This window comes from Eurytemora carolleeae, unplaced genomic scaffold (genome assembly GCF_000591075.1).
Source record: "Eurytemora carolleeae unplaced genomic scaffold, Eaff_2.0 scaffold183, whole genome shotgun sequence".
Classification (NCBI taxonomy): domain Eukaryota; kingdom Metazoa; phylum Arthropoda; class Copepoda; order Calanoida; family Temoridae; genus Eurytemora; species Eurytemora carolleeae.
Window position 1 is genome coordinate 80,405 of NW_019396403.1, and position 22,901 is coordinate 103,305.

At 32.5% G+C, this 22,901-nt stretch overlaps 1 protein-coding gene across 4 annotated transcripts; it reads left to right on the forward strand.

The window, feature by feature from the left end:
* The first annotated feature begins 1,098 nt into the window (after nt 1–1,098).
* Nucleotides 1,099–22,664, forward strand: LOC111702555 (protein cycle). 4 transcript variants are annotated; one of them, XR_002765433.1, is made up of 23 exons: nt 1,099–1,205; nt 1,876–1,931; nt 2,594–2,694; nt 3,917–3,995; nt 6,113–6,171; nt 6,365–6,468; nt 9,012–9,130; nt 9,739–9,831; nt 12,581–12,639; nt 12,805–12,893; nt 13,229–13,277; nt 13,560–13,619; nt 14,452–14,503; nt 15,358–15,427; nt 15,840–15,922; nt 16,999–17,037; nt 17,533–17,872; nt 17,943–18,011; nt 18,150–18,523; nt 18,794–18,854; nt 19,523–19,633; nt 20,700–21,391; nt 22,133–22,664. XR_002765433.1 is itself a non-coding variant. In XM_023474284.1 (23 exons), the coding sequence occupies exons 1-22, from the start codon at nt 1,158–1,160 to the stop codon at nt 20,757–20,759; spliced, it is 2,175 nt and encodes a 724-aa protein (XP_023330052.1). In that variant the 5' UTR covers nt 1,099–1,157; the 3' UTR covers nt 20,760–20,776; nt 20,818–21,478. The 4 variants fall into 4 exon arrangements, 3 of the variants coding, with proteins under 3 accessions (XP_023330052.1, XP_023330053.1, XP_023330054.1); XM_023474284.1 differs by lacking the exon at nt 22,133–22,664 and having other exon boundaries at nt 20,700–20,776; nt 20,818–21,478; XM_023474285.1 differs by lacking the exons at nt 17,943–18,011; nt 22,133–22,664 and having other exon boundaries at nt 20,700–20,781.
* Nucleotides 22,665–22,901: the final 237 nt, after the last annotated feature.

The following is a 22,901-nucleotide window of genomic DNA, read 5'->3' on the forward strand; positions in this document are numbered from 1 at the left end:
TTCTTCCTTTTTCTATTCTATAATCCTTGTTCCTCCTTTTTCCTCCTTTTTCTATAACCCTTGTTCCTCCTTTTTCTATAATCCTTGTTCCTCCTTTTTCCTCCTTTTTCTGTAACACTTGTTCCTCCTTTTTCTATAATCCTTGTTCTTCCTTTTTCTATAATCCTTGTTATACATGTGAAATTCATGTACAAAATTGATAGGAGGGGGAAGGGGGGGGGGGTCAAAAAATCGTTTATTAGGAAATTACCGCTGGTTATGTGCAAAATTGATAGAATGGGGGGGGGAGAGGGGGTTAAAAATTGTTAACTTTGACGGACCCAAAGGATGCACATTATCATTGTTATTGAAATTGTTACAATTTTTTGTTTGGTAGGCCATGCAATTAGACATTAGAAACACACACATTATGTACATTATTTAGGCATGTTTTCCACTCTTTTGCAGACTAAAATTTTAAATGTGTTTGTTTACTAATGCCGTCTTTGTATTGCACCCGGACCAAATATTACCCCGGTCTGGATGTAACGCTACACCCCCCTCCCCAGCCCTGATTGTAGCTTAGGATCTCCCATTCAGAAGTTCTATTTTATTTTGAAATTTCTTTTTTTTCGCTAAAAGGTTGATTTTTCACAAAATAAATATACTTGTTACAATTAATGGATTATTTAAGAATTTCGTAGCCGTAAATAGCCGTTAGTAGCTGTTAGAGCAGTTAAAACATATTCTATGTTGGGGCAGGGTTTATTTTATATTTCCAAAGCCTGAATCCCTTTGAGATGTTACAGTACGTACCCGGATTCATGTGAGCTTCTTTTACGCAGCAACAATTGATATTCGTTGCAACTAAAACAGATTTTATCTCACATTCTTGGAAGTACATCGGTCAAAACCTTATACTAGCCCACAATTATGTACTTTTCAAAAATAAATGTGTATCTGAAATGAAAACTCTCGGCAAAATTAATTATATTATTTTATATATAAATTTAATTAATTTAAAAGAAATATTGACATCCCGAGTTTCTGGTTATACTACATTTTTCATCTTAAATCAACACAATTTTACGCAATATTACTTGTGTATAGATCTAAAAAAATCATTTTTCCAATATCCTTTTCTTTTGGACTTGTATTTTAGAAAACTTGGTTCAAGTATGGATGGTTGTGATGAGGAAGGAAGGAAAATCAGACATGCGCCCCAGGTAGTTATAGTTCAATTATTTATCCGCCTTAGGTTCCGTATTAGGTATCTGCCTCAGATACTTTAAGTTTATTAGGTCTTTGCTTCAATCACTGTTAAAGAATCAGCCTCAATTGCTTTAGATTTATCAGATCTCCACTTAAATTAATTTTGCACATCGATTTGAACTTCCCACACATGGATACTATAAATACCGAGGGGAGGAAGGCCAGCCACAACCATTTCTAGTACGAGCCACATTCTCATCATTTTCTCGTCCGAGCCACCTCTAAATCCTCGTCCTTCCAATATTATTTTTAAAAAGTGTTTAGCCCTCCAAGATAAAACTATTAAAGAATCGGGCCACGTTAGGGCATACATGAAATATTGAATTTTAGTAAATAAAAAAAAGTGTCAGTTGAATTAAAGTTTTCGAATTCTATGTCCTTAAAAATGTTCCCTTTTTTACGCGCATTTTCAGATATTCTTGATGTAGAATGCCGCAAATAATTCCGAGATTATAGAACTTTAATCTTTTTCCCGGGTGGTTCTATGGGGAAAATGACAGGCATAGGTATTTATTTCATATCGTGAAGGTAAGCCATTACGGAGGCAGAAGAGTTATAAGTTTTACCTGAATAAAGTTTGACATCATTCTCATGTTTCAAAACTTTCAAAGTTTCTATTTCTAGGAAGAGCCTAAAAGGTTTGTTCGACAAAATCACAGTGAAATAGAGAAAAGACGAAGGTTAGATATTGATATAATTTGTGATTTTGCACAATTTAAAATTATTTAATGAGACAAGTGTCAAGATTATTTGAAAACCTGTTTGTATACTGTACAGGGATAAAATGTCAAGATTATTTGAAAACCTGTATGTATACTGTACACTGTACAGGGATAAAATGTCAAGATTATTTGAAAACCTGTTTGTTTACTGTACAGGGATAAAATGTCAAGATTAATTGAAAACCTGTCATATAAAATGTCAGGATTATTTGAAAACCTGTATGTATACTGTACAGGGATAAAATGTCAGGATTATTTGAAAACCTGTCATGTATACTGTACAGGGATAAAATGTCAAGATTATTTCAAAACCTGTTTGTATACTGTACAGGGATAAAATGTCAAGATTATTTGAAAACCTGTATGTACACTGTACAGGGATAAAATGTCGAGATTATTTGAAAACCTGGATGTATACTGTACAGGGATAAAATGTCAAGATTATTTGAAAACCTGTTTGTATACTGTACAGGGATAAAATGTCAAGATTATTTGAAAACCTGTATGTATACTGTACACTGTACAGGGATAAAATGTCAAGATTATTTGAAAACCTGTTTGTATACTGTACAGGGATAAAATGTCAAGATTATTTGAAAACCTGTTTGTATACTGTATAGGGATAAAATGAATACATATATCTCTGAGCTCTCATCTATGATTCCAACCTGTGCTGCGATGCAGAGAAAAATGGATAAACTGACAGTCCTCAGACTAGCGGGTAAATACACGTATTAAACTTAAACCTTCCCTAGACTAGGGGGTAAATAAACGTATTAAACTGACCGTCCTCAGACTAGCGGGTAAATACACGTATAAAACTTACCTTCCCTAGACTAGCGGGTAAATAAACGTATTAAACTGACCATCCTCAGACTAGCGGATAAATAAACTTCTTAAACTGACAGGTTCTCAGACTAGCTGGTAAATAAACTTAAGAAACTGACTGTTCTCAGACTATCGGCTAAATAAACTTCTTAAACTGACTTCCTTAGACTAGGGTAAATAAACTTCTTAAACTGACTGTTCTTAGACTAGCGGGTAAATAAACCTAATATGCTGATTATTCTTAGACTAGCTGGTAAATAAGCTTACTAAACTAACTGTATTTAGACTAGCGGGTAAATAAACTTAATAAACTGACTGTTCTCAGAATAGGGGGTAAATAAACTTCTTAAACTGACCGTTCTTAGACTAGCGGGGTAAATAAACTGAATAAACTGATAGGTTCTCATACTAGTGGGTAAATAAACTTACTGACAGGTTCTTAGGCTAGCTGGTAAATAAACTTAATAAACTGACTGTTTTCAGACTAGCGGGTAAATTAACTTCTTAATCTGACCGTCCCTAGACTAGCGAGTAAATAAACTGAATAAACTGACTGTCCTCTTACTAGCTGGTAAATAAATTTAATAAACTGACTCTTCTTAGACTAGCGGGTAAATTAAAATAAACTTAATAAACTGGCTGTTCTCAGACTAGCGCTTAAATAAACTTTTTAAACTGACCGTCCTTAGACTAGCGAGTAAATAAACTGAATAAACTGACTGTCCTCTTACTAGCTGGTAAATAAATTTAATAAACTGACTCTTCTTAGACTAGCGGGTAAATTAAAATAAACTTAATAAACTGGCTGTTCTCAGACTAGCGCTTAAATAAACTTTATAAACTGACCGTCCTTAGACTAGCGGTAAATAAACTGAATAAACTGACTGTCCTCAGACTAGCTGGTAAATAAACTTAATAAACTGACTCTTCTTAGACTAGCGGGTAAATTAAAATAAACTTCTTAAACTGATTGTTCTTAGATTAGTGGTTAAATAAACGTAATAAACTGATTGTCTTAAATTAGTTGGTAAAAAAACTTCTTATTCTTACTGTCTTCAGTCTAGTAGGAGAATAAACTTCGTCTTATCAATTTACCTATCTATCTGTGTATATAGTTCAGCACCTAAAGAGTATCCGTGGTTCCCTGGATTCCTACACTGAAGCTTGTCATAAACCTCCTCTACTCACTGACAGGTAGCTTTAAGTACATGAACATTACACAAGAAATACGTACAGAGTCGTACATGTTTATTTATACTTGACATATTTAATTCTTTAAGCTTAAATTCTTTTTTTAACAGGATCAAATTTTTAGTTTAACTGAATTTGAAGTTCTGGGGAAATGGCATGGTTTTTGAAATTTAGTAAATCCTGTGTAATAATATCTAATATCTGCAAATGTTTTTGGAAATCAAGATTTTAGACTCATTTAAGAATCTGCAATTTTACGTTATGTTGTTAAAAAAGTTGTTCTATCAGGGGCGGATACAGGGGGGGGGGGCAAAACCTTTGCACACCCCTTAGATTTCAGAATAGGTTCTCATTAGTTCCTACGGAGAAAAAACCTAGTGCAAAACAGAAAGAAATATCTAAATTAAAAAAAAATTCACCTGCAACGTGTCTTTTGGTTTCTAATTCTGGATTTTTTTGTTCCGAAATAAATCTAGCACCCTCTCACTAAAATCCTGTAAACGCCCCTGTGTTTGAATCATGAATAATTATCAATTTTGAAAATGGGTAATGTAACTTTTAATCTGCTTCTTAAAACCGGGTTTCATAAAGGCAAAACATATTGATTTTATGAATCAAAAATGAGGTTTAATAGATATTGATTATTAAGTCCAAATAGATTAGCACGTAAATTAGGTGGCAACAGAGAAATGAACCAATTATACACGACGTCACAAGTGTCAAACATAACATGGAAAACGAAATTTTCTCACATTAGTTGACATGTTTTCCAAGATTAAATAAAAAAGTTTAAAAACAGAAAATAAAGAACCTATAAAATTGCACTTATTTTACTGTAATATAAGCACTATATTCTAAAATTATCAAATTTATTAATAATTTTTTTCGGACACAAAAACTAAGTTGACACTTATGATGTCCGAAGACAGCTGTACTGAGAGTGTACAAATTCTACGTTTCCATTTATTGTACTAGAATCTATTTGTTTAAGTCTAGCTAAGAAAAAGATCGTATTTTTTTTAACAACTGAAAACTTTGACAGTTGTTAAAAAAAATATAAAAAAACAGGAAATTGACACTTCTTCCATAGATAATCATACGACTCATATTTTTAGTAAATCATACAAATCTTTATATTTTTCTTCCGAGAAAACATTGTTTATTTTTGTATTTAAGAAGGAATCCATATAAGATAATATTTTAAGGATTATTTATATTTATAGTCTTCAACAGTTCTTAATTATTTTTTATCTTGTTGATTGACGATTTCTTTTTTATTATGGTTTAGATAGAACCAACGGTAGTAGGCCAAAGAGAATTTAATTCTAGAATACGGGTTCGGTGGCTAAAAACTGGTTTGGCAGTCTGTTTACAAACAATCTTGTTAGGCTACTGTTGACACAATATCACACAGTTATATAGGCCAGGCAAAGAGGACAGTTGAAGGGGGGGTGGGGGTGGGTGAGCTCTATTCCGTTTAAAGCAGATCTATTCACTATATTTCCCTTTTTTGTCTGTATGTTTGTCCGTTTATTCCCAATCTTAAAATACTGGGTTCAATTTTATGTAAATCAGTTCAAGTCCAGTTTCGGTTGCGTTTGTTTACAAACAACCAATATACAATTGTACAGCCACTGAAAATGACTTCATTGTATATTAAGGAATTTGGTGTATTCTAATAACAAATATTCTCTTATGACCTTACCTTACCTTGGATAGAACTAAAAAATTTGAGAAATTCGTACAAAAATGTAATATTTATATTAATACAAATAATGCTAAGTAAAGATTGGCATTTTCGTAATACAGTGAAACCCTTAATAACGAATACATCGAAAGAATTCATCAAATGTCGTATTCTTCACTTTCTGATAATGGAATGTTGCAGATATTTGGTTTTTTAATTAAATGATTATATGGAACTCTTTAAAACTGTTCCCGCATATTCATGGATATTTATTTATTTTCGCAAATACTGAAATTTACGTAATATAGTATAAAACTCATTGAAAAATTGTCAAGACGACATTTGATGAATTCTTCCGATGTATTCGTTAGTAAGGGTTTTACTGTATAAGACATACAATCTCGTAATCTCAACCATTTTTTGTTTTGTACAGTGAACTCAACAAATTGATAATTCCGAGCGCTGATGGATTCGTCTTCGTTGTTGACTCAGGTTTCTTTATTTTTTCTTCAGATTTTTTTTTTGCACTTTTTTTGCATCGTTTAACTTTTTTTCCTTTATATTAACATGCGGCTAGGCCTAGAAAGTAAACTTTCCCCATTAAAGTCAACCCACTCAAATAAAATGTTAAACTAAGCTAACAGTTCCTCAATCCAAGTTATACATATATTTGAATTATATTTAGTGCGGACCCGTATTCTGTATGTATCTGAGTCTGTGAGTAGTATTCTGAACTTCACTAGCCAGGAGCTCACGGGACAGAGTCTTTTCGATATTCTTCATCCTAGGGTANGGCAGCTTTAAAATTTACTGTAATGACATTCTTCTAGCAATTCATCTGTTAAGGTTGTCTGCCCTCACTGATTTCAAAAAATTCTAGAATTGTAAAATATTTTTAAATGTTATCATTTTAGATAGATTGGTTTATGAGAGTCCAAATTGTAGAAACACATATATATTACCCGAAACATTTTCGAATTAAGAAAACTGCATCCATGTACATTGTACATTAATAATATTCTGCAGACCTTCTTGAATGTATTTTTTTATCACTTCTGATGCTTAATTTTCTAAACCTGTTTAACTTCATATATCTTTTAAAACTGTCAAGCTCGGGACCAACTATTCTAAAATATTTTTGAAAAGATAAGTATTTGTAGCGAAATACTATTTATTCCTGAACAAAATGGACTCCTTAACTTCATTGTCATGTATTGTGAGTGTAAAACAATCTAATATTTACTGTTTCCATATTCGTATTTTGGATTCCTACATCAATATATTTATCATTCTCTAGTCTCTGCTTTTATTTCTTATTTGTAGGAAGGAAAACTTTGAAAGCAAGGGGGAATATAATTCAAGATGGATACACTTTACCCCCCTCCCCTCGGTATTTTAGTATACAAAGTTAAAGCTCTGTTGCAGTTCCTTTATAAATTTTTAAACTGATCCGAATACTATTTAACTAAAAATAGACTAAAATCCATACCATTGTCAAGGCTGAGGCCCTCAAGTTCTTAACTATTTGCAATAAGTCTGTAGTGGGAGGGGGTGGGGGCATGAAACGTATTACTCTCCTGGAAATTTAAACAATGAATAAACATAACTTAGCATTTTCGTAGGACGCTGATTTGTTTGCATGCGAACTAATTATGTATATTGCATGCATTTTGTGGTTTTGAACGAATCTGAGCAAATAAGCGCGCGCGCTTTTTGTGAAAAAATTTATTGAACATTTATCCCGACACTCTTAAAACAAATATGCGCTAAAAAATTCACCTCCAAAGCCTTAAATGTCCGCGCGCGCGCAAAAAAGAACATATATTTAAATCTCTATGTGCTAAATTTGGCCTAGTTAGAATAAAAGTAGCACAAGTCAACATAGCACAGATCTTGCAAGTTGTTTGACTATTTATTGGTAATTTGGCACGCGGAATTAATTTCTGAGATAAAAATAAGATTGGAGAGCATTCTGATCAGTGCGCTAGTAGCAAATCTGTGCTAAGATGGCCCATAATGTAATGGTTGGCTACTATCGCTCCGGTCAGAATTCTCCAATATTTATTTTGACCTCTGAAATAAATTCCTCGTGCCCAATTACCTATAAATCGACATACAAATGAAAAATCTGTGCTAAGATGACTCAAAATTAATGTAATGGTAGGCTACTAGCGCTTCGGTCGGAATGCTCCAATGTTTATTTTGACCTCGGAAATGAATTCCAAATTTTGTTATAGTTAGATGTATCTCATGCTACTTTTATTCTTAACTTAACACAGAAGATATTTTCTTTTATTGAATTTTTGAGCACATTTTTGTTGCAAAAGTGTTATGGTTAAATGTTCAAGTGCAATTTCAAGTTAAGATTGATTTACTGTCAAAAAAGTCGTATTTTTTCACAAAAAGTGCAAGCACACTTTGCTCAGATCCGTTTAAAACCAAAAAAAATGCATGTAGTATACATAATTCTAAGTTCGCATACAACAAATCAGCGTCCTACGACAATGCTAAGTTATGTTTATTCACTGTTTAAATTTCCCGGAGAGTAATACGATTTGTGCCCCACCTTTTTTTTACACAAAACAAATATTTACTGAGATGTTTTTTAGTGTGAAATGATGATCTTCTTTGGATCCGTGTCCTCTTTTTGGATCCATTTCCTGTTATTATCTGGAATCATACTGTTCTGGAGGGATTCATGTCCTCCTGATATGATACTTGCTTTGATTTTGTTTTATTGAAAATTAATCCTGAGGATTATATTAATGTCTTATAGGATCAATTTATAAGATGTGGATCCTGATTTAGATCCTGGATAAAAATGGAAAATAGGAATTCGACTTAATATGATTGTTAATTTATTCTTGGTTTATTTCGTTTATTTGCTCTCTTCTGTTGGTTGATATTTTGTTCTAATTAGTGGCTGATTTATTCTTGGTTAATTGGTAGATTTCTTTCTGGTGTATTCATTAAATTATGTTTGGTTTATGGGTTGATTTATTCCTGGTGTATTGGTCGATATATTGATCTATTCTGGGATTACTTCATGGCAGAAACAATCTCAAGAATAGACGAGGGTCAACCCAGAACGAAATATATTTTCAAAAAATCTATCTTATAGTCTAAATTTTAAATCTTTGTTTTTTGTTTACGAGGGCCGGTTGATTATTCGAGGTTTCTGGGTTAATCTATATAAGTTGCATTATTGGTGTGAGTTGTTTATTTGTTGACCTGTTTTGGCAAAAAAATTTATCCTCTGTTTTCTTTTGCTTCATCTCTGTTCCTGGGGATATTATTTCGTGGTTTATTTTTTATTTTTATTTTTTATTCAGGACATTGACAAGGTTAAGGAGCAGATGAGTAATTATGAAGCTACACCTAGAGAGAGATTAATTGATAGCAAGACAATGCTACCCTTAGTAGGAGGAGATGTTTCACAGTCAAACAGTAGGTACGGATACAACCATAATCAATAGCATTTAGTTATGACACATCAAACAGTAGGTACGGATACAACCATAATCAATAGCATTTAGTTATGACACATCAAACAGTAGGTACGGGAACAACCATAATCAATAGCATTTAGTTATGACACATCAAACAGTAGGTACGGGATACAAACATAATCAATAGCATTTAGTTATGACGCATCAAACAGTAGGTACGGATACAAACATAATCAATAGCATTTAGTTATGACACATCAAACAGTAGGTACGGATACAAACATAATCAATAGCATTTTGACGCATCAAACTTTCAGAACGGAATTATGGTAAACTAATTAATTGTTAATTTAGGGACATAAAGGAAAAAAAAATTAATTAATTGGAAATAATTTTGCCAATTGTAATCCTCATTTTGGTACTTCTTACCAAACACAATTCATTCTTATTCCTGGTTTTAGAGGAAAAAAATTATAATTTGTTTGTTTTTTAATATTTCTTGTGAGAAAATTAAGTGGGAGGAGGGAAATAATTTTCCAAGAAAAGAAGTATATTTGTTAAACTGATAATCTTAAACGATTTAATTATTAAAGCTTTTATTTTATTTCAGACTTCACCCTGGAGCTCGGCGTGTGTTCTTCTGTCGGATGAAATGTAAACCTGTTTCTACTCTAAATCTCAAGGAGGAGGAGGAGGAGGATATGTAAGTAGATTTCCTGGCGGCCATAATTCTAATGGCTACATTTTTGAGATTTAAACATTGTCTTAAGAATTTCCCAATACTCCTCTCCTGGAACACAGATCTTGAAAGGTGAAGCTACTGAGCTGCTTATGTCTTAAAATGCCTGAAAACAAAACGTATAATTATGATATACATGACACTTTATTTTTAGTTCCATGGTGGTTTTGGTCATAAGTTACAAGGTTTGGATGAAAAGCTCCATGATTTAGATGGTGAGCTTTTAGGTTTAGATAATAAAATCCGTAGTTCAAGTGAATAAATACATCAAGGCGAGTTCAGAGAACACAAATGTATTATCAGCTGTTCAGAAGATACAATACTCAGACAAACAATTCATTGCTTTATTTTAAAATTTTTTTAAAATTAAAATTTAAAAAAAAATGTTAGAAGAGAACGCCTTATTCGAGACATACCTACCAAGAAACCAGAAGATTTATTTGATTTCACCTTAACTATGGATTTTATTTGAGTTTATCCCATGAACCACAGAGATTTTCATTAAAACCATGGAGATTTTCATTAAAACCATGGAGTTTATTATCTCAACCTTAGAGTTTTGCACTTAAACAATGGAGTTTATTATCTCAACCTTAGAGTTTTGCACTAAAACATAAAGTTTTCATCTAAACCTTAGAGTTTTGCACTAAAATAATGAAGTTTATCTCAACCTTAAAGTTTTGCACTTAAACATCGAAGTTTACTATCTCAACCATGGAAGTTTAACCCATGAACCAAGTAGATTATAATCTAAACCTTAGAGTTAATTTAAACCATGGTGTTAGTTATCAAAACCATAAAGTTTTTATTTTAAACATTTGACTTCATTGCCTGAACCTTTGAGTTTAACATCTTAACCTAAAGGGGTTATATCAGCTAAACATTGGAATTTATCTCCTGAACCATCGAGATTTCTAATCTAACCCTGAGTTATCAAATAAACCTTAGAGTTTATCATCTGAACCATGGCATTTATTATTTAATCCATTGAAAATTTTCATTCAAACCAGAAATTTTTTCGTTTATCATTTTAACCATGTAGTTTTTCATTTAACCATGTAGTTTTTCATCTAAACCATGGAGTTTTTCATTTAAATAATGTTATTTATCACCAAAACCATGGAGGTTTTCATGTAAACCATGTAGTTTTTCACCTTAACAATGTTATTTATCAAACTAAAACCATGGAGGTTTTCCTGTAACCATTGAGTTTTTCATTTAACCACGGAGTTTTTCATCTAAACCATGGAATTTATCCGTATACCCATGGAGGGTTCCATGTAAACCATAGAATATGACCTTAAATCACGGAGTTTTTCATAAACCATGAAGTTTTCACTAAAACCATGAAGTTTTCATGGAACCATGGAGTTTTTCATTAAACCATGTAGTTTTTCATTAAACCATGTAGTTTTTCATCTAAGCCATGGAGTTTTTCATTTAAATAATGTTATTTATCACTAAAACCATGAAGTTTTCATTCCAACCATGAAGTTAATCAACTCAACCAAAGAGTTTTTTTATTTAAACCTTTGAGTTAAATACCTGAATCAAAAATGAGGGTTCTCTTTATAGATTGATCTAAATTTAAGACAAAAAAGACTTGTAAATTTGTAATAACGATCAGTATCAAACCAAAAGAACTCATTTTATAACTTCTAAAAAATATTTCACCTTCTTTGTTTGTCAGCACAACAAACAAGGTGAAGGATTGAAGAAACTAACCTAATTCTGCTTAAACAAAAAATGAGAAATTCTACCAAAATACCAATATAAGTAATCTGAAAATTTGTTAGTATAGTAAGGAACAGATTCGATTTTGAGCTCGATGGTGTTGAAAGCTCAATAACTTCACCTTTCAAGATCTGTGGTTACTTTCTCATGAGCTTTTTTTTAACCCATCTCTGATTCCTCTGGTCCAGGAGAGGAGTGCAAACTCGTTTTTCAAACTTAAGGGACTGTCCTCGTAATTTCATGTGAACATATCATTGTTCGATTCACATCCGACATCAAAAACCCTCCAAAGTTTGAATCTTATTTCAATAAACTAATTTTAATTTTGGTTACTACATTGACTCAGATTTCTTCTGCAGAAACAAGAGAGAAAAACGATGTTATCTTGCGCATTATTGATTCGAAAGAGTGTTACTTAAATAACAACGTTAGTGCCTTTAATTTTGTATTCATCAATAGAACAGAGGTTGGAGGGGCGGAGGGTGGGACTCAGCCCATCCCCTTATCTCTTTACTCCCTTGTAAACAGTTTTTAATTTACCCCCCCCCCCTCTATATGTGGTTTGTTATGATTACCCACGTAAGAAAAATATTATGCTGAGCTAAGCTCTAGGAAATATTATCCTTCTGAAACCTTATTAATGTGTAATCTCAACCCCGAGACAAACCTACAGAAACATAGGACTGTGTGAGCTGATCCCCGCCCGGGAAATATGGTGTCTATGGTTAATCCCCGCCCCCCATGAAAAATTTCTGTTAAAGCCTAAGTTGTCAATTGCGTTTAATTATGAAATTTTGTAAATAATTAATTGCGGTTTTTTTTTATTTTTTTTTTTAATTCTCAGCATGATAAAGTAAGCCGATTTTTTAAACGAAAATTTGCATCCGCCCTATCATGATTATTTTCTGAAAACTTCTCGGAGATATTTTGTCTCTCTAACTGCAGAAGTATCAGGACGGTTTCAAGATCAATATTTTAGGACTCCGAATCCAATGCTTGGCTCCGGTTATGGAGAATCTTCAATATCCAACAATAATGGTAATGTTAAGGTTTTTTCTTCACCTAATTGAACTTGTTTTACTGAACATTTTTATAGTTGCCTTTTATTTGTTAAGTATTTAATTTAAGTTAATATTCTAGACTTATGTTGCTGCTCTACTTGATTATTTTTTATCGTAATTTTTCTATTTCAAATTTTTCTAGGTGAGAAGAAGAAAAAGTTTCTGAACTCAGATAAAAAGTATTTATCGATCCAATGTACTGGATATCTTAAATCCTGGAATACTAACAAGGTATTGTGTTTTTTCCCTTCCCTTTTCTCAATTTCTTTCTCTTTCCCCTTCCTCTTTTCAGTTTTTCTTTTTTCCCTTTCTCTTTTCCCATTCTCTTTTCCCTTTCTCTTTTCCCTTTCTTTTCCCATTCTCTTTTCCCTTTCTCTTTTTCCTTTCTCTTTTCACTTTTTTCTTTCTCTTTTCACTTCTTGTTAATTTTTTTCCTTCCATTTTCATTTCCCCCTTTTTTCCACTAAAACTTCTTAATATATCTCATATTCCCCACCCACCGCCAAGCCCAGAAAAGTATACAACCCTGTACTGTCATGTGTGTGTTTAATGAACTATGTACCTAGGTTGGTCTAGAGAACGATTTAATTGATCTCGAAACTGATCAGGACACAAGTAAGTTGCTAGAAAATTGACATTAGACATTTCAAACTTTTGATGCATGCTTTGTGCACCACGCTGTAAAGTATTTGGGACTGACTTTACCTTTAAAATTAATAATGATAATGCAGGTTAAATATAAATATATAATTATATACTCCCCCCCTTAAAAAAATTGTTTTTCTTCTAAAATAGACAGAGTTAAAAGGAAATCAAATTAAATTGTTACTTCGGAGGGAGGGAAAATAAAAAGTGTGAATTCTCCCTCACAACTTCAAACATTGTTATTAAAACCAGGTATGAGCTGTCTTGTTGCTGTTGGAAGATGTCAGCCTAGTTTCCAATCAACTATTGAAGGTAGAATTTTTGCATTTGCAAAAAAAAGTTAGCATCATATTTAAATTTGTCGAATCTTCTTAGTCCTGAGTCTAAAACTAAAGAATGCGCGAATTTTAAGTTTGAGGTTAAATGTTCTGTAAAATAATGAGTAGCTACTTAAATATTAAACTTTCTCAATTTTAAATTTTAATTTCCCGGGAAAAATCTGAACCAATCAGAGAAAAAGGATTTACGGAGAATTATTACGTGAGTATCGGCAATCAGTTGTTTTTTAAAGTTTAAATTATTTACGTGACTGAAAACAAAACATATTTCCAGTTACAACCGTATTTTGGGTTTACGTGCAAACATTGATTAATCTAAAACGTGAAATTTATCAAATCAAGGTTTTTACTTTTAAATATATCGTAATCAGTTGAATGCCGCTTACCGCTGACTGATGAGTGATGATAGACAAATAGGGATTGCGGGATTTTAAGATTTTAACCCTGTGTTAAAATGTTAACTCGTCGATTTCGGTGAGTTATATATTTAACCGCAGGGTTAAATATTTAACCTCACGGTTAATTTTCAGGTTTAAAATAAGTCAGAAGTGGTATTTAACCATGAACTTAAGTCAAAAGTTTTCGTACTTTAGTTTTAGACTCTGGTTACTTTATACTTTTAGTATTAGTTTTTAATTTTAATCGTCTTTGAATAAATCATAGTTTCTAGGGGAAAAAACAATTCTTTATCTTTTATTTGTAACTGATGAACATTAAAATGGAATGGATCATACGAACTGTAGATAAACAATAACAAACATTAATAGTGCTAAAAATATGGTAAAATAGTTAACTGTGGTGTTTAGATTGTATGGACCAAGGAAAGACGACATCTAGCTCGGTTCAATTTTTTAGTAGGTAAATAACGTTGTATGAAAAAAATTATTTCCAAAGTACATTTCTTTAGTTTTAGCTTTTTTGTCGCTACACCAACCTACACATTGTCTATACTTGCATTCAGGGTCAACATTTGGCAAAGTTGGTTCTTGTCCTTGGTCTACATTGTCTATACTTGCATTCAGGGTCAACATTTGGCAAAGTTGGTTCTTGTCCTGGGTCTACATTGCCTATACTTGCATTCAGGGTCAACATTTGGCAAAGTTGGTTCTTATCCTTGGTCTACATTGCCTGTACTTGCATTCAGGGTCAACATTTGGCAAAATTGGTTCATGTCCTTGGTCTACATTGCCTATACTTGCATTCAGGGTCAACATTTGGCAAAGTTGGTTCATGTCCTTGGTCTACATTGTCTATTCTTGCATTCAGGGTCAATATTTGGCAAAGTGTAAGAAGGACATATGTTTTCTAAATTTTTAATTCTAAATATTTGCCTTTCATACACTAAATTTTGACTTGCTATAAGATATGCATATAAAAACTACCCAAAAACGATCCCAAAACTATGCAAAAAACTAACGTGTTATAATGATTGCTTTTGGATCGTTTTTCCATATTTTTTAGGAGAAAGATATTGCACAAATTAAAAACAAACATTATCACAATACAGTTTGGGAAACTAGAAAGTTTTATTAAATTGTAAAAAAAAACCTAATAAAAATAAATTAACAATTAGAGTAGAAAGGGACAGCTTAGATGAAAGACATTAAATCATTTAAGAGAGATTTACTATTTCTCAAATAGTATATTTTTAAATTGAACCACCTGCCATATAGACATTAAACTTTACAGGATTAAAATTTCCTTTTGTTTAGACATGGTGTTGATGGCAAGTTTACTTTTGTTGATCAAAGAGTGACTTTAATGTTGGGTTACCTACCACAGGTTACTGTAATTTAACAATTTAATCATTATATCGATATTTTGATCATTTTTCATCATTATCTTTTCATCTATTTTAGTTTAAAACATAAACAAAACTATTCTCAAACATAATGGCGGCCCGATTTACTTCTCGCTGATTTTAAGATCTGATTTTTCTTACGACGTATTCTATAAAACGTAAAAAGTTTTTTTTTACAGCAGGCATTTAACTATTGTCACGAAAACAACAAGGATTTGTATTATTCTTATTTTAGGCCTTCAAGTTCTGATTATTTAATGTTGATAATTGGAACTTTTTTGTCAAGATTTTTCTGTGGTGAAGTAATATTGCAAAATTGTGGGAAATGTTCTGTAGTTTCTTTTTCCGTGACAACAATTATGGTTTTTATAACTTGTGTAATGTGTATTTTAGGAACTAGTAGGAACGAGTTTGTACGAACATGTACAGTACGACGATATACCGGTTATAGCAGACTGCCATCGCAGTACATTAAGGAAACCATGATCAAAAGTCGGATATTTACTAATATTTAGTTAATCTAAGGATTTTGTATGAAAATACGCGTCATCTAGAAATTAGTATTTATTGAAAATGTTATAATACCTCCTATTCCTATGAACGAATGCATATCTCCAAATATTTTAAATTAAATGTCAGCTACGGGCAAATGCTATGCACCCTACTAACCGGAAAGCCTAAAAATATGTATTGACATTTGTATTTATACATATTTTAAGGTTTGGAATACGTGAAAATACATATTTTTACAGCTGTAAAAACACGTATTTTCAAGTTCTAAAACCAAAATGTTATGAAGGTAATGACTATTATTATGCATGCACATTGATCATTCATATCCATACAACTAATTCCACAAATTTCTTAATTCCATATTCATATCAATTAATTTTAATCCAATCCAATATTCTTCTACACAAATTCACACCATCAGCTTTCCATCAACATTCATCTAATAAAGTGTAACTCCAAAACAATTGAAATTTTAAAACACTGTATTTACCAAAATAGTTGCATTAAATTTCTTACAATCCAATTCCCTAATATCATAAATATTATTAAATTCTAACTTTAAAAGGCATTTTTGTGCAGTTGAGGTTTCGTGAATATATTACACTCAGAAAAATTACTTGGTATGAAATTTACAAAATAAATGTATTTATAAGTTTGCAAAAAAAATTTTAACCTCAATAAAAATACAATTTTTTAAGAAAAGAAAAAAAACGAAAAAATACGTAAAAAACATTAAATAAAAACATAAACGTAATAAATTACTTGGTATGAAATAAGAAAAATATTTTTAGGAAAGAACTCAAAAAATACATAAAAATACGTAAAATAAAAACCTAAAAGCTTAGCTTGGTAAAAAGCGTACGTAAATATTTGTAATTATACGTAAAATAAAAACCTCTTGGTATGAGAAATATCTAAGTGAATCTAATGATACGTATAACCAAATATACCTGACCTCTTACATGATGTAAAACGATAAAAACATTGTTCGTTTCATTTGGGTAAAACATATTTAATTAATTTTGGTTTTGTTTACCAGAAGCCCTGAAGAAGTGATAACTCCGTTCTTCAGATTCAGGTATTCATATTTTCTTCTGAAAAACCTTAAACTTTGTTCTGATGTTAGTAATGAGATTCTTGGCTAACAAGCAGGTGTGTAAAGAACCTAGCTGGTATTTGACTCAGACTTTTTGGTGAAAAAGCTTTAAAAAACATGGAAAAATGTAGAAAAAGGGGGAAAAAAATATTTTTTTTTCCATCTTTTTTTTATTTTTCTTAAAACAAACACAAATGATGCCCATATGCAAAATATCATTTAGATTCTTAGAAAAATGAATCCATGAATCCAGAAAATCTGAAAATATTATCCAAGTGGGAAAATATGAAATAAATAGGGGGATATTTGTTACAGGGTTGTTTTCGCCTTCCAGTAACGACCTTGGAGGCTAAGCTAAATAATGCCAAATGTTTCAATAACATATATGTATATATATCCATATGCATACATCTAAAGTTGTAGTTTTATTTTACACAATAGCTTAATTTGATTCAATGTAACGAAAGATTGATTTAGAACTAAGGAAGGAAAATTTGTAAAGCTGGAGTCACGCTGGAAGCAGTTCCGAAATCCCTGGAATCAAGAACTAGAATATATTATCTGTAGAAACTATCTTATCTTCACCCAAGAGAAACTAGCAGATGGAGGAAGCTTCGGCGACTCTGGGGACATGGACTTCTTCACCGCTGACAGATCCAACGCGGCGGCTTGTGGACGGGTGGTTGGGAAGGATATTCAGAGGGTGATCACTTCCCACGCCGAGGCAGCTAAAATTGGACGTAATATTGCCGAGGAGATCATGGATAAATGGCGGTCGGATAGTTCAGCCAGTAATAGTCCCTTGTCCAACTTTCAGGTATAATTAGAATTCTTCAGATAAATCATCATTAAGAGATTCTTAATTTATGTTTTTCAACCTGTTAAAGGAGCTGAGTTCGAATTCTTTACTGCCAACTACTAGTAACTCCGGGCATCAGGATCATCCTTCTAGTCAGGTGGGGGATGGAGATAAGAGAATATTAACCCTCTTTACAATCCCCCTTCCTCTTCCTCTCCCCATGTTGAATTAAATTAAAAAAGTTTAATGTATTGGGTATGAGCTGAAATCTTTTACTTAGTTATTTTTTTTTAAGGCTGATCCCCGAACTGAAGATAAGGAGCCAAATCATCCTTGGGATCTGGAACAGGAACAGGAACAACAAAGGAACAAAGATTATCATAGAGAAGAACGTCAACGAGAGCAGAGTCAGCAAAGGGAACAAAATCACTTGAGGGAACAGGAACAACTTAGAGATAGAAAACAGCAGAGAGATCAGGAACAAGATCAACAAAGAGAATTGAAGCTTAAAGCAGAGGAAGATATTCAAAGGGTAAAGGAAGATCTGAGGAAAAAGGAGCTCAAGCTCGACCAGGAGAAAAAAGATGAACAAGAGAAGGAGTACATGAAGGAGCATGTGGAACTGAATAACGACGATTCAAGTAAGGGCGCTGGAGTTATTGTTTCCAGGTAGGCATGTTGTACACTGTACAGTATTTTTATTGCTTAAAGGAGCTTAAAATGTTATATGTAGACCTAATGTTTGACTCATAAATACCTTTTAAAAATTTGTCTCATCGTTATCTCTAATAATGGGTTTCAAATTATATTGGGATACATGAGTGAACACTAGCGGTGTGTTGTGGATTTGGACCGGGGTATATATTTTCTTGAGGAATCATTACCCCCCAGATATAACTTCCATGTAAAGTAGCTGTAAATAATAATTTTTTTGAACAGGACTGGTAGTTCAAGTTTAAGCTCATGGCCTGCTGGAGCTACTAGACAATTTGATGATCAGGTAAATAACTTCTTTGTATCCTTTTAAACTTAGATTTTAGCTGAAATAGTATAAAAGAAAATCCAGCAGTACAGAGTCTCGATAAATTATTTTTCTTCTCCAATTCAAGAAATATTTCCGATAATTTAAAAATCAGGACTTTAAATCCTGATTTCCGTGGAAACCAGAAGCATCCCGGAAAAAATACAAGGAGTAGTGATGGAGTGGAAAAAGATCCTGAGTCTAAAAAATAAGAATAAGACATTTAAGCCTTTGTACGTCAATTTTTTTAGCGCATATTTGTTTCAAGAATGTCAGGAAAAATGTTTAAGTGCAATTAATGAAGTTAACATTGATTATTGTCAAAAAAGTTGCATTTTTTTCACAAAAAACGCGCGCGCGCGCACTTTTGCTCAGATTCCTACAAAATCAAAAATGCATGTACTATACATAATTCTGGGTTGGCATGCAAAAAATCAGCCTTCTACGACAATTCTAAGTTATGTTTAAACACTGTTTAAATCAGGAGAGTAATACGTTGTTTTGTGGCCCCCCCCCGTTAATGTAATTTGGTTTGATTGTTAAATCTAAAAAATTATCAATTACACGAGATTCGCTTACATAACCCAAGGAAATAACACGGTTCTGTTAATTATATTTATCATTTTATCGCAATTTTTTGTTACTAGATAAAAAGTGAATCTGCTCGAGGTGTTAAGAGTTCTCCCCCCGCCTCCTCCCACTCAAGTGAGGGGGGGAATGATGAGGCGGCCACTGCTGTTCTAATGAGTTTACTTGAGGTAGGTAGATTAGACCTTTTCCTGACAGGGATAAATAGACAAAAATTGATGCTTCGTGCTTAGTGTTCGCAGGGATTTATCTAGACATTTATAATCCAGATATATTTTATGGAATAACATAACAAGAATTTAGTCTTACGGACCATTATGCTAATTGTGGTAGATTTTATGGACTGAGATGCATATTATGGCAGATTTTACGAACCATTATGTTAATTGTGGTAGATTTTATGGACTGAGATGTATAGTATGGCAGATTTTACGGAACAGTATGTTAATTGTGGTAGATTTTATGGACTGAGATGTATATGATGGCAGATTTTACGGAACAGTATGCTAATTGTGGCAGATTTTATGGACTGAGATGCAAATGGCAGAGTCTATGGACTTAAATTCTGTTTGCTTTATTTGTAGACGATTTTATAGATATAATTCGAGGAAAAAATAATGAATTTATGAACTATGATAATAATTGTGGCAGATTTAATGAAATAAGATACCATTTGTGGCAGATTTCATGATATTATGTAATATTTATAGAAGCTTTTGGCTCAATTCTTTTATAGGGGTACTGGAGGCCCCCCTAGAACCCAAATAGGAACATTTCGGTCACATGGCCATTTTATCTATTTATTTTACCCTCCATACAGTGCTGCGGCCAGGAAGGGATAGGGGGTTGTGCACTGCGACTAGAAAGAGTCAAGTGCTAAGGCCATAAGAGATATTTGAAATATTGGTTCTTTATTCAATGAAGGCGAGGTTTCGTGTTAATTTTTTATTGTAATAAAATCAACCTTTCCAACCCAGGAGGGGAGGGGGTCCATGTTCCTTACTCTGAGAAATTTTCCAGATCATGGCAAATGTTATGAAGTAAGATACTGTCTATGGCAGATTTAAAAGATAAGATACTTTTTTTGTGGTAATTTTGTGCGTGTTAAGTGTCATTTTCTTATTAGGTGTACAATAAACGAGACAAAACCCCAAAAAATTATCTTGACCTTTTAAAATTGGGTAAATTTACAAATTAAGGTTCAGAAAATTGTAACTAATATTTAATTTGTATCAGGCTGAAGCTGGTTTGGGCGGGCCTTTTGATTTCGGAAATCTTCCCTGGCCTTTACCCTAGAATGGTTAAATATTGTGAAGAAGAAAAAAACCAGATTGAAATCAACTCTTACGACCTCAACAACAGCTTTAGGAATATTTAAACAATTATTAAACATGTTTACTCACGATATTTCAGGAGGGAAGGAAGCCCAACCATTTCGCTCGAGCTACCTCGAAATCCTCAATATTTATGCCATAACGTGGCCAGATTTAAATAAAATAGTTTTATCATCTCGACACATTTAAAAAACATGATGGAAGAACGAAGATTTGGAGGATGGCTCAGACGAGAAAATGAGGAGATTTTGGATCGGACTAGAAGTTGTTGTGGCTGGCCTTCCTCCCTTCATTGCAGTCAATGTACAATATGTACTGTCCATTATACTCAACGTGGCTCAACTTTTGTTTTAATATTATAATTAGTAGTATATAACCTTAGTCAGTTACGACATATAGTGCTGACTCTAGTTTTAATATTATAATTAGTAGTATATAACCTTAGTCGGTTACGACATATAGTGCTGACTCTAGTTTTAATATTATAATTTCTCCAAACAGAAATGGAGTTCTTGAAAAAAACATGTATTTTATATATTTCGATCTGTAAACCTATAAAATCATGAAATATGTGTGATATGTAAACGAAACAAGGTAAATCAAAAATCTTGTACTTGTATAGTTTGTTCTCTGTTTTAACTGTTTAAAGGGAGTGTTTGCGAAAAATGAAAGGGGGTATAGACTTACGGCGAAAAATAAGTGCTTTTGATCGCTATAACTGTTTGTTGCGTCTATAAGGAGAAAATGGTTAATAAAACGACTCATACCGAAGAACAAGGCGTCCATACAAATTCAAAAAGTTGTAACATTCAACTCGGATTGTAAAATAATCAATTTAATTCCAAACAAATCATTCAGATATTAAAACCAAAAGTCGTCGATTATTTTTCGACGCATTCGTTTATACTTAATATTACATATTTTTTAAAAAATATTTCGCTGATGCTGGATTTTCGAACAGTCCTGGAAAATATAAGAATGTCGTCTTCATTATCAAAAATCCTGGAAAGTCGAAACAGGGCTAAGTGTTTCCAAAAATAAATCTCAGATCATAAAAAATAAAAATATTATGAAATATCAATTTTATACGAATGCATCGAAAGATAATCCATGATTATTGGTTGAAATATCTGAATGATTTGTTACGATCCGAGTTGAATGTTGCAACTTTCTTAAATAGTATGAACGCTACGTTCTTCGGTATGAATCGTTATTAACAATTTTCTCCTTTTAGACGCTAAAGATAGAAGTACAAGATAAGTGGCAATCAAAAGCGCTTATTTTTCGCCGTAAGCCTATACTCTCTTTCATTTTTCGCAAACACTCCCTTTAAAGCTTTATGACACCTGATACTCAACTTATCTGACCTAGTCAATATGGCCTTTTACAGAATTAAGTTTTTTATTTAATTGAAAGAAGTATGGGCATTGTGTTCACTGTACCTCTTAAATTGACTGTCCAAGTTATTTCAAGTTTTCCTTAATCCTTTTCCTATCTGTAAACTTTGAATTGCTGCGGAGATAAAGAAAGTACTGGATCAGTGTCTATAGGGATCGGGCACCTCCTTAAACGGTGGAGGGGGGCGGGGATTTAAGTTAATAGTATTCAGTATATTTAATTAACGTTGTGTCCGACTTTTTGGTTCCATTAAATTTTATTTTATCCTCTCCTGATTATTATCTATATTATGACTAGCTTTGTGAAATAAAGATTGCTGTTCTATGTTCCTTAATCAAAAGTGTTATGTCCTGCGTGGCTGATTTATTTAAAAGATTTGGCTCATCAGTAGTTGTTAAATTCTAAATTTGTTATACGTTGTTAGATTTTGTATGCCATTAAAGTTTAAATAAAATTTTGTATCGTTAAATTAGTTTTAATACTAAGAAACTGATATCTTGGAACTTATTTGGTTGTACACAATAATATTTGATGATTCACGAATCAATTTTCGTTTTTTTATACAAACTCGGCAACTAAATATGACGGTTAAAAGATGGCATTCGTAGACTTGACTTATGAAGTAAAATTCTTGAATTATTAATTATCAGATACCCCTAGTCCTGCCATTTCAAAAATGGTTAAATTTTGAGCTACCAAAATTACC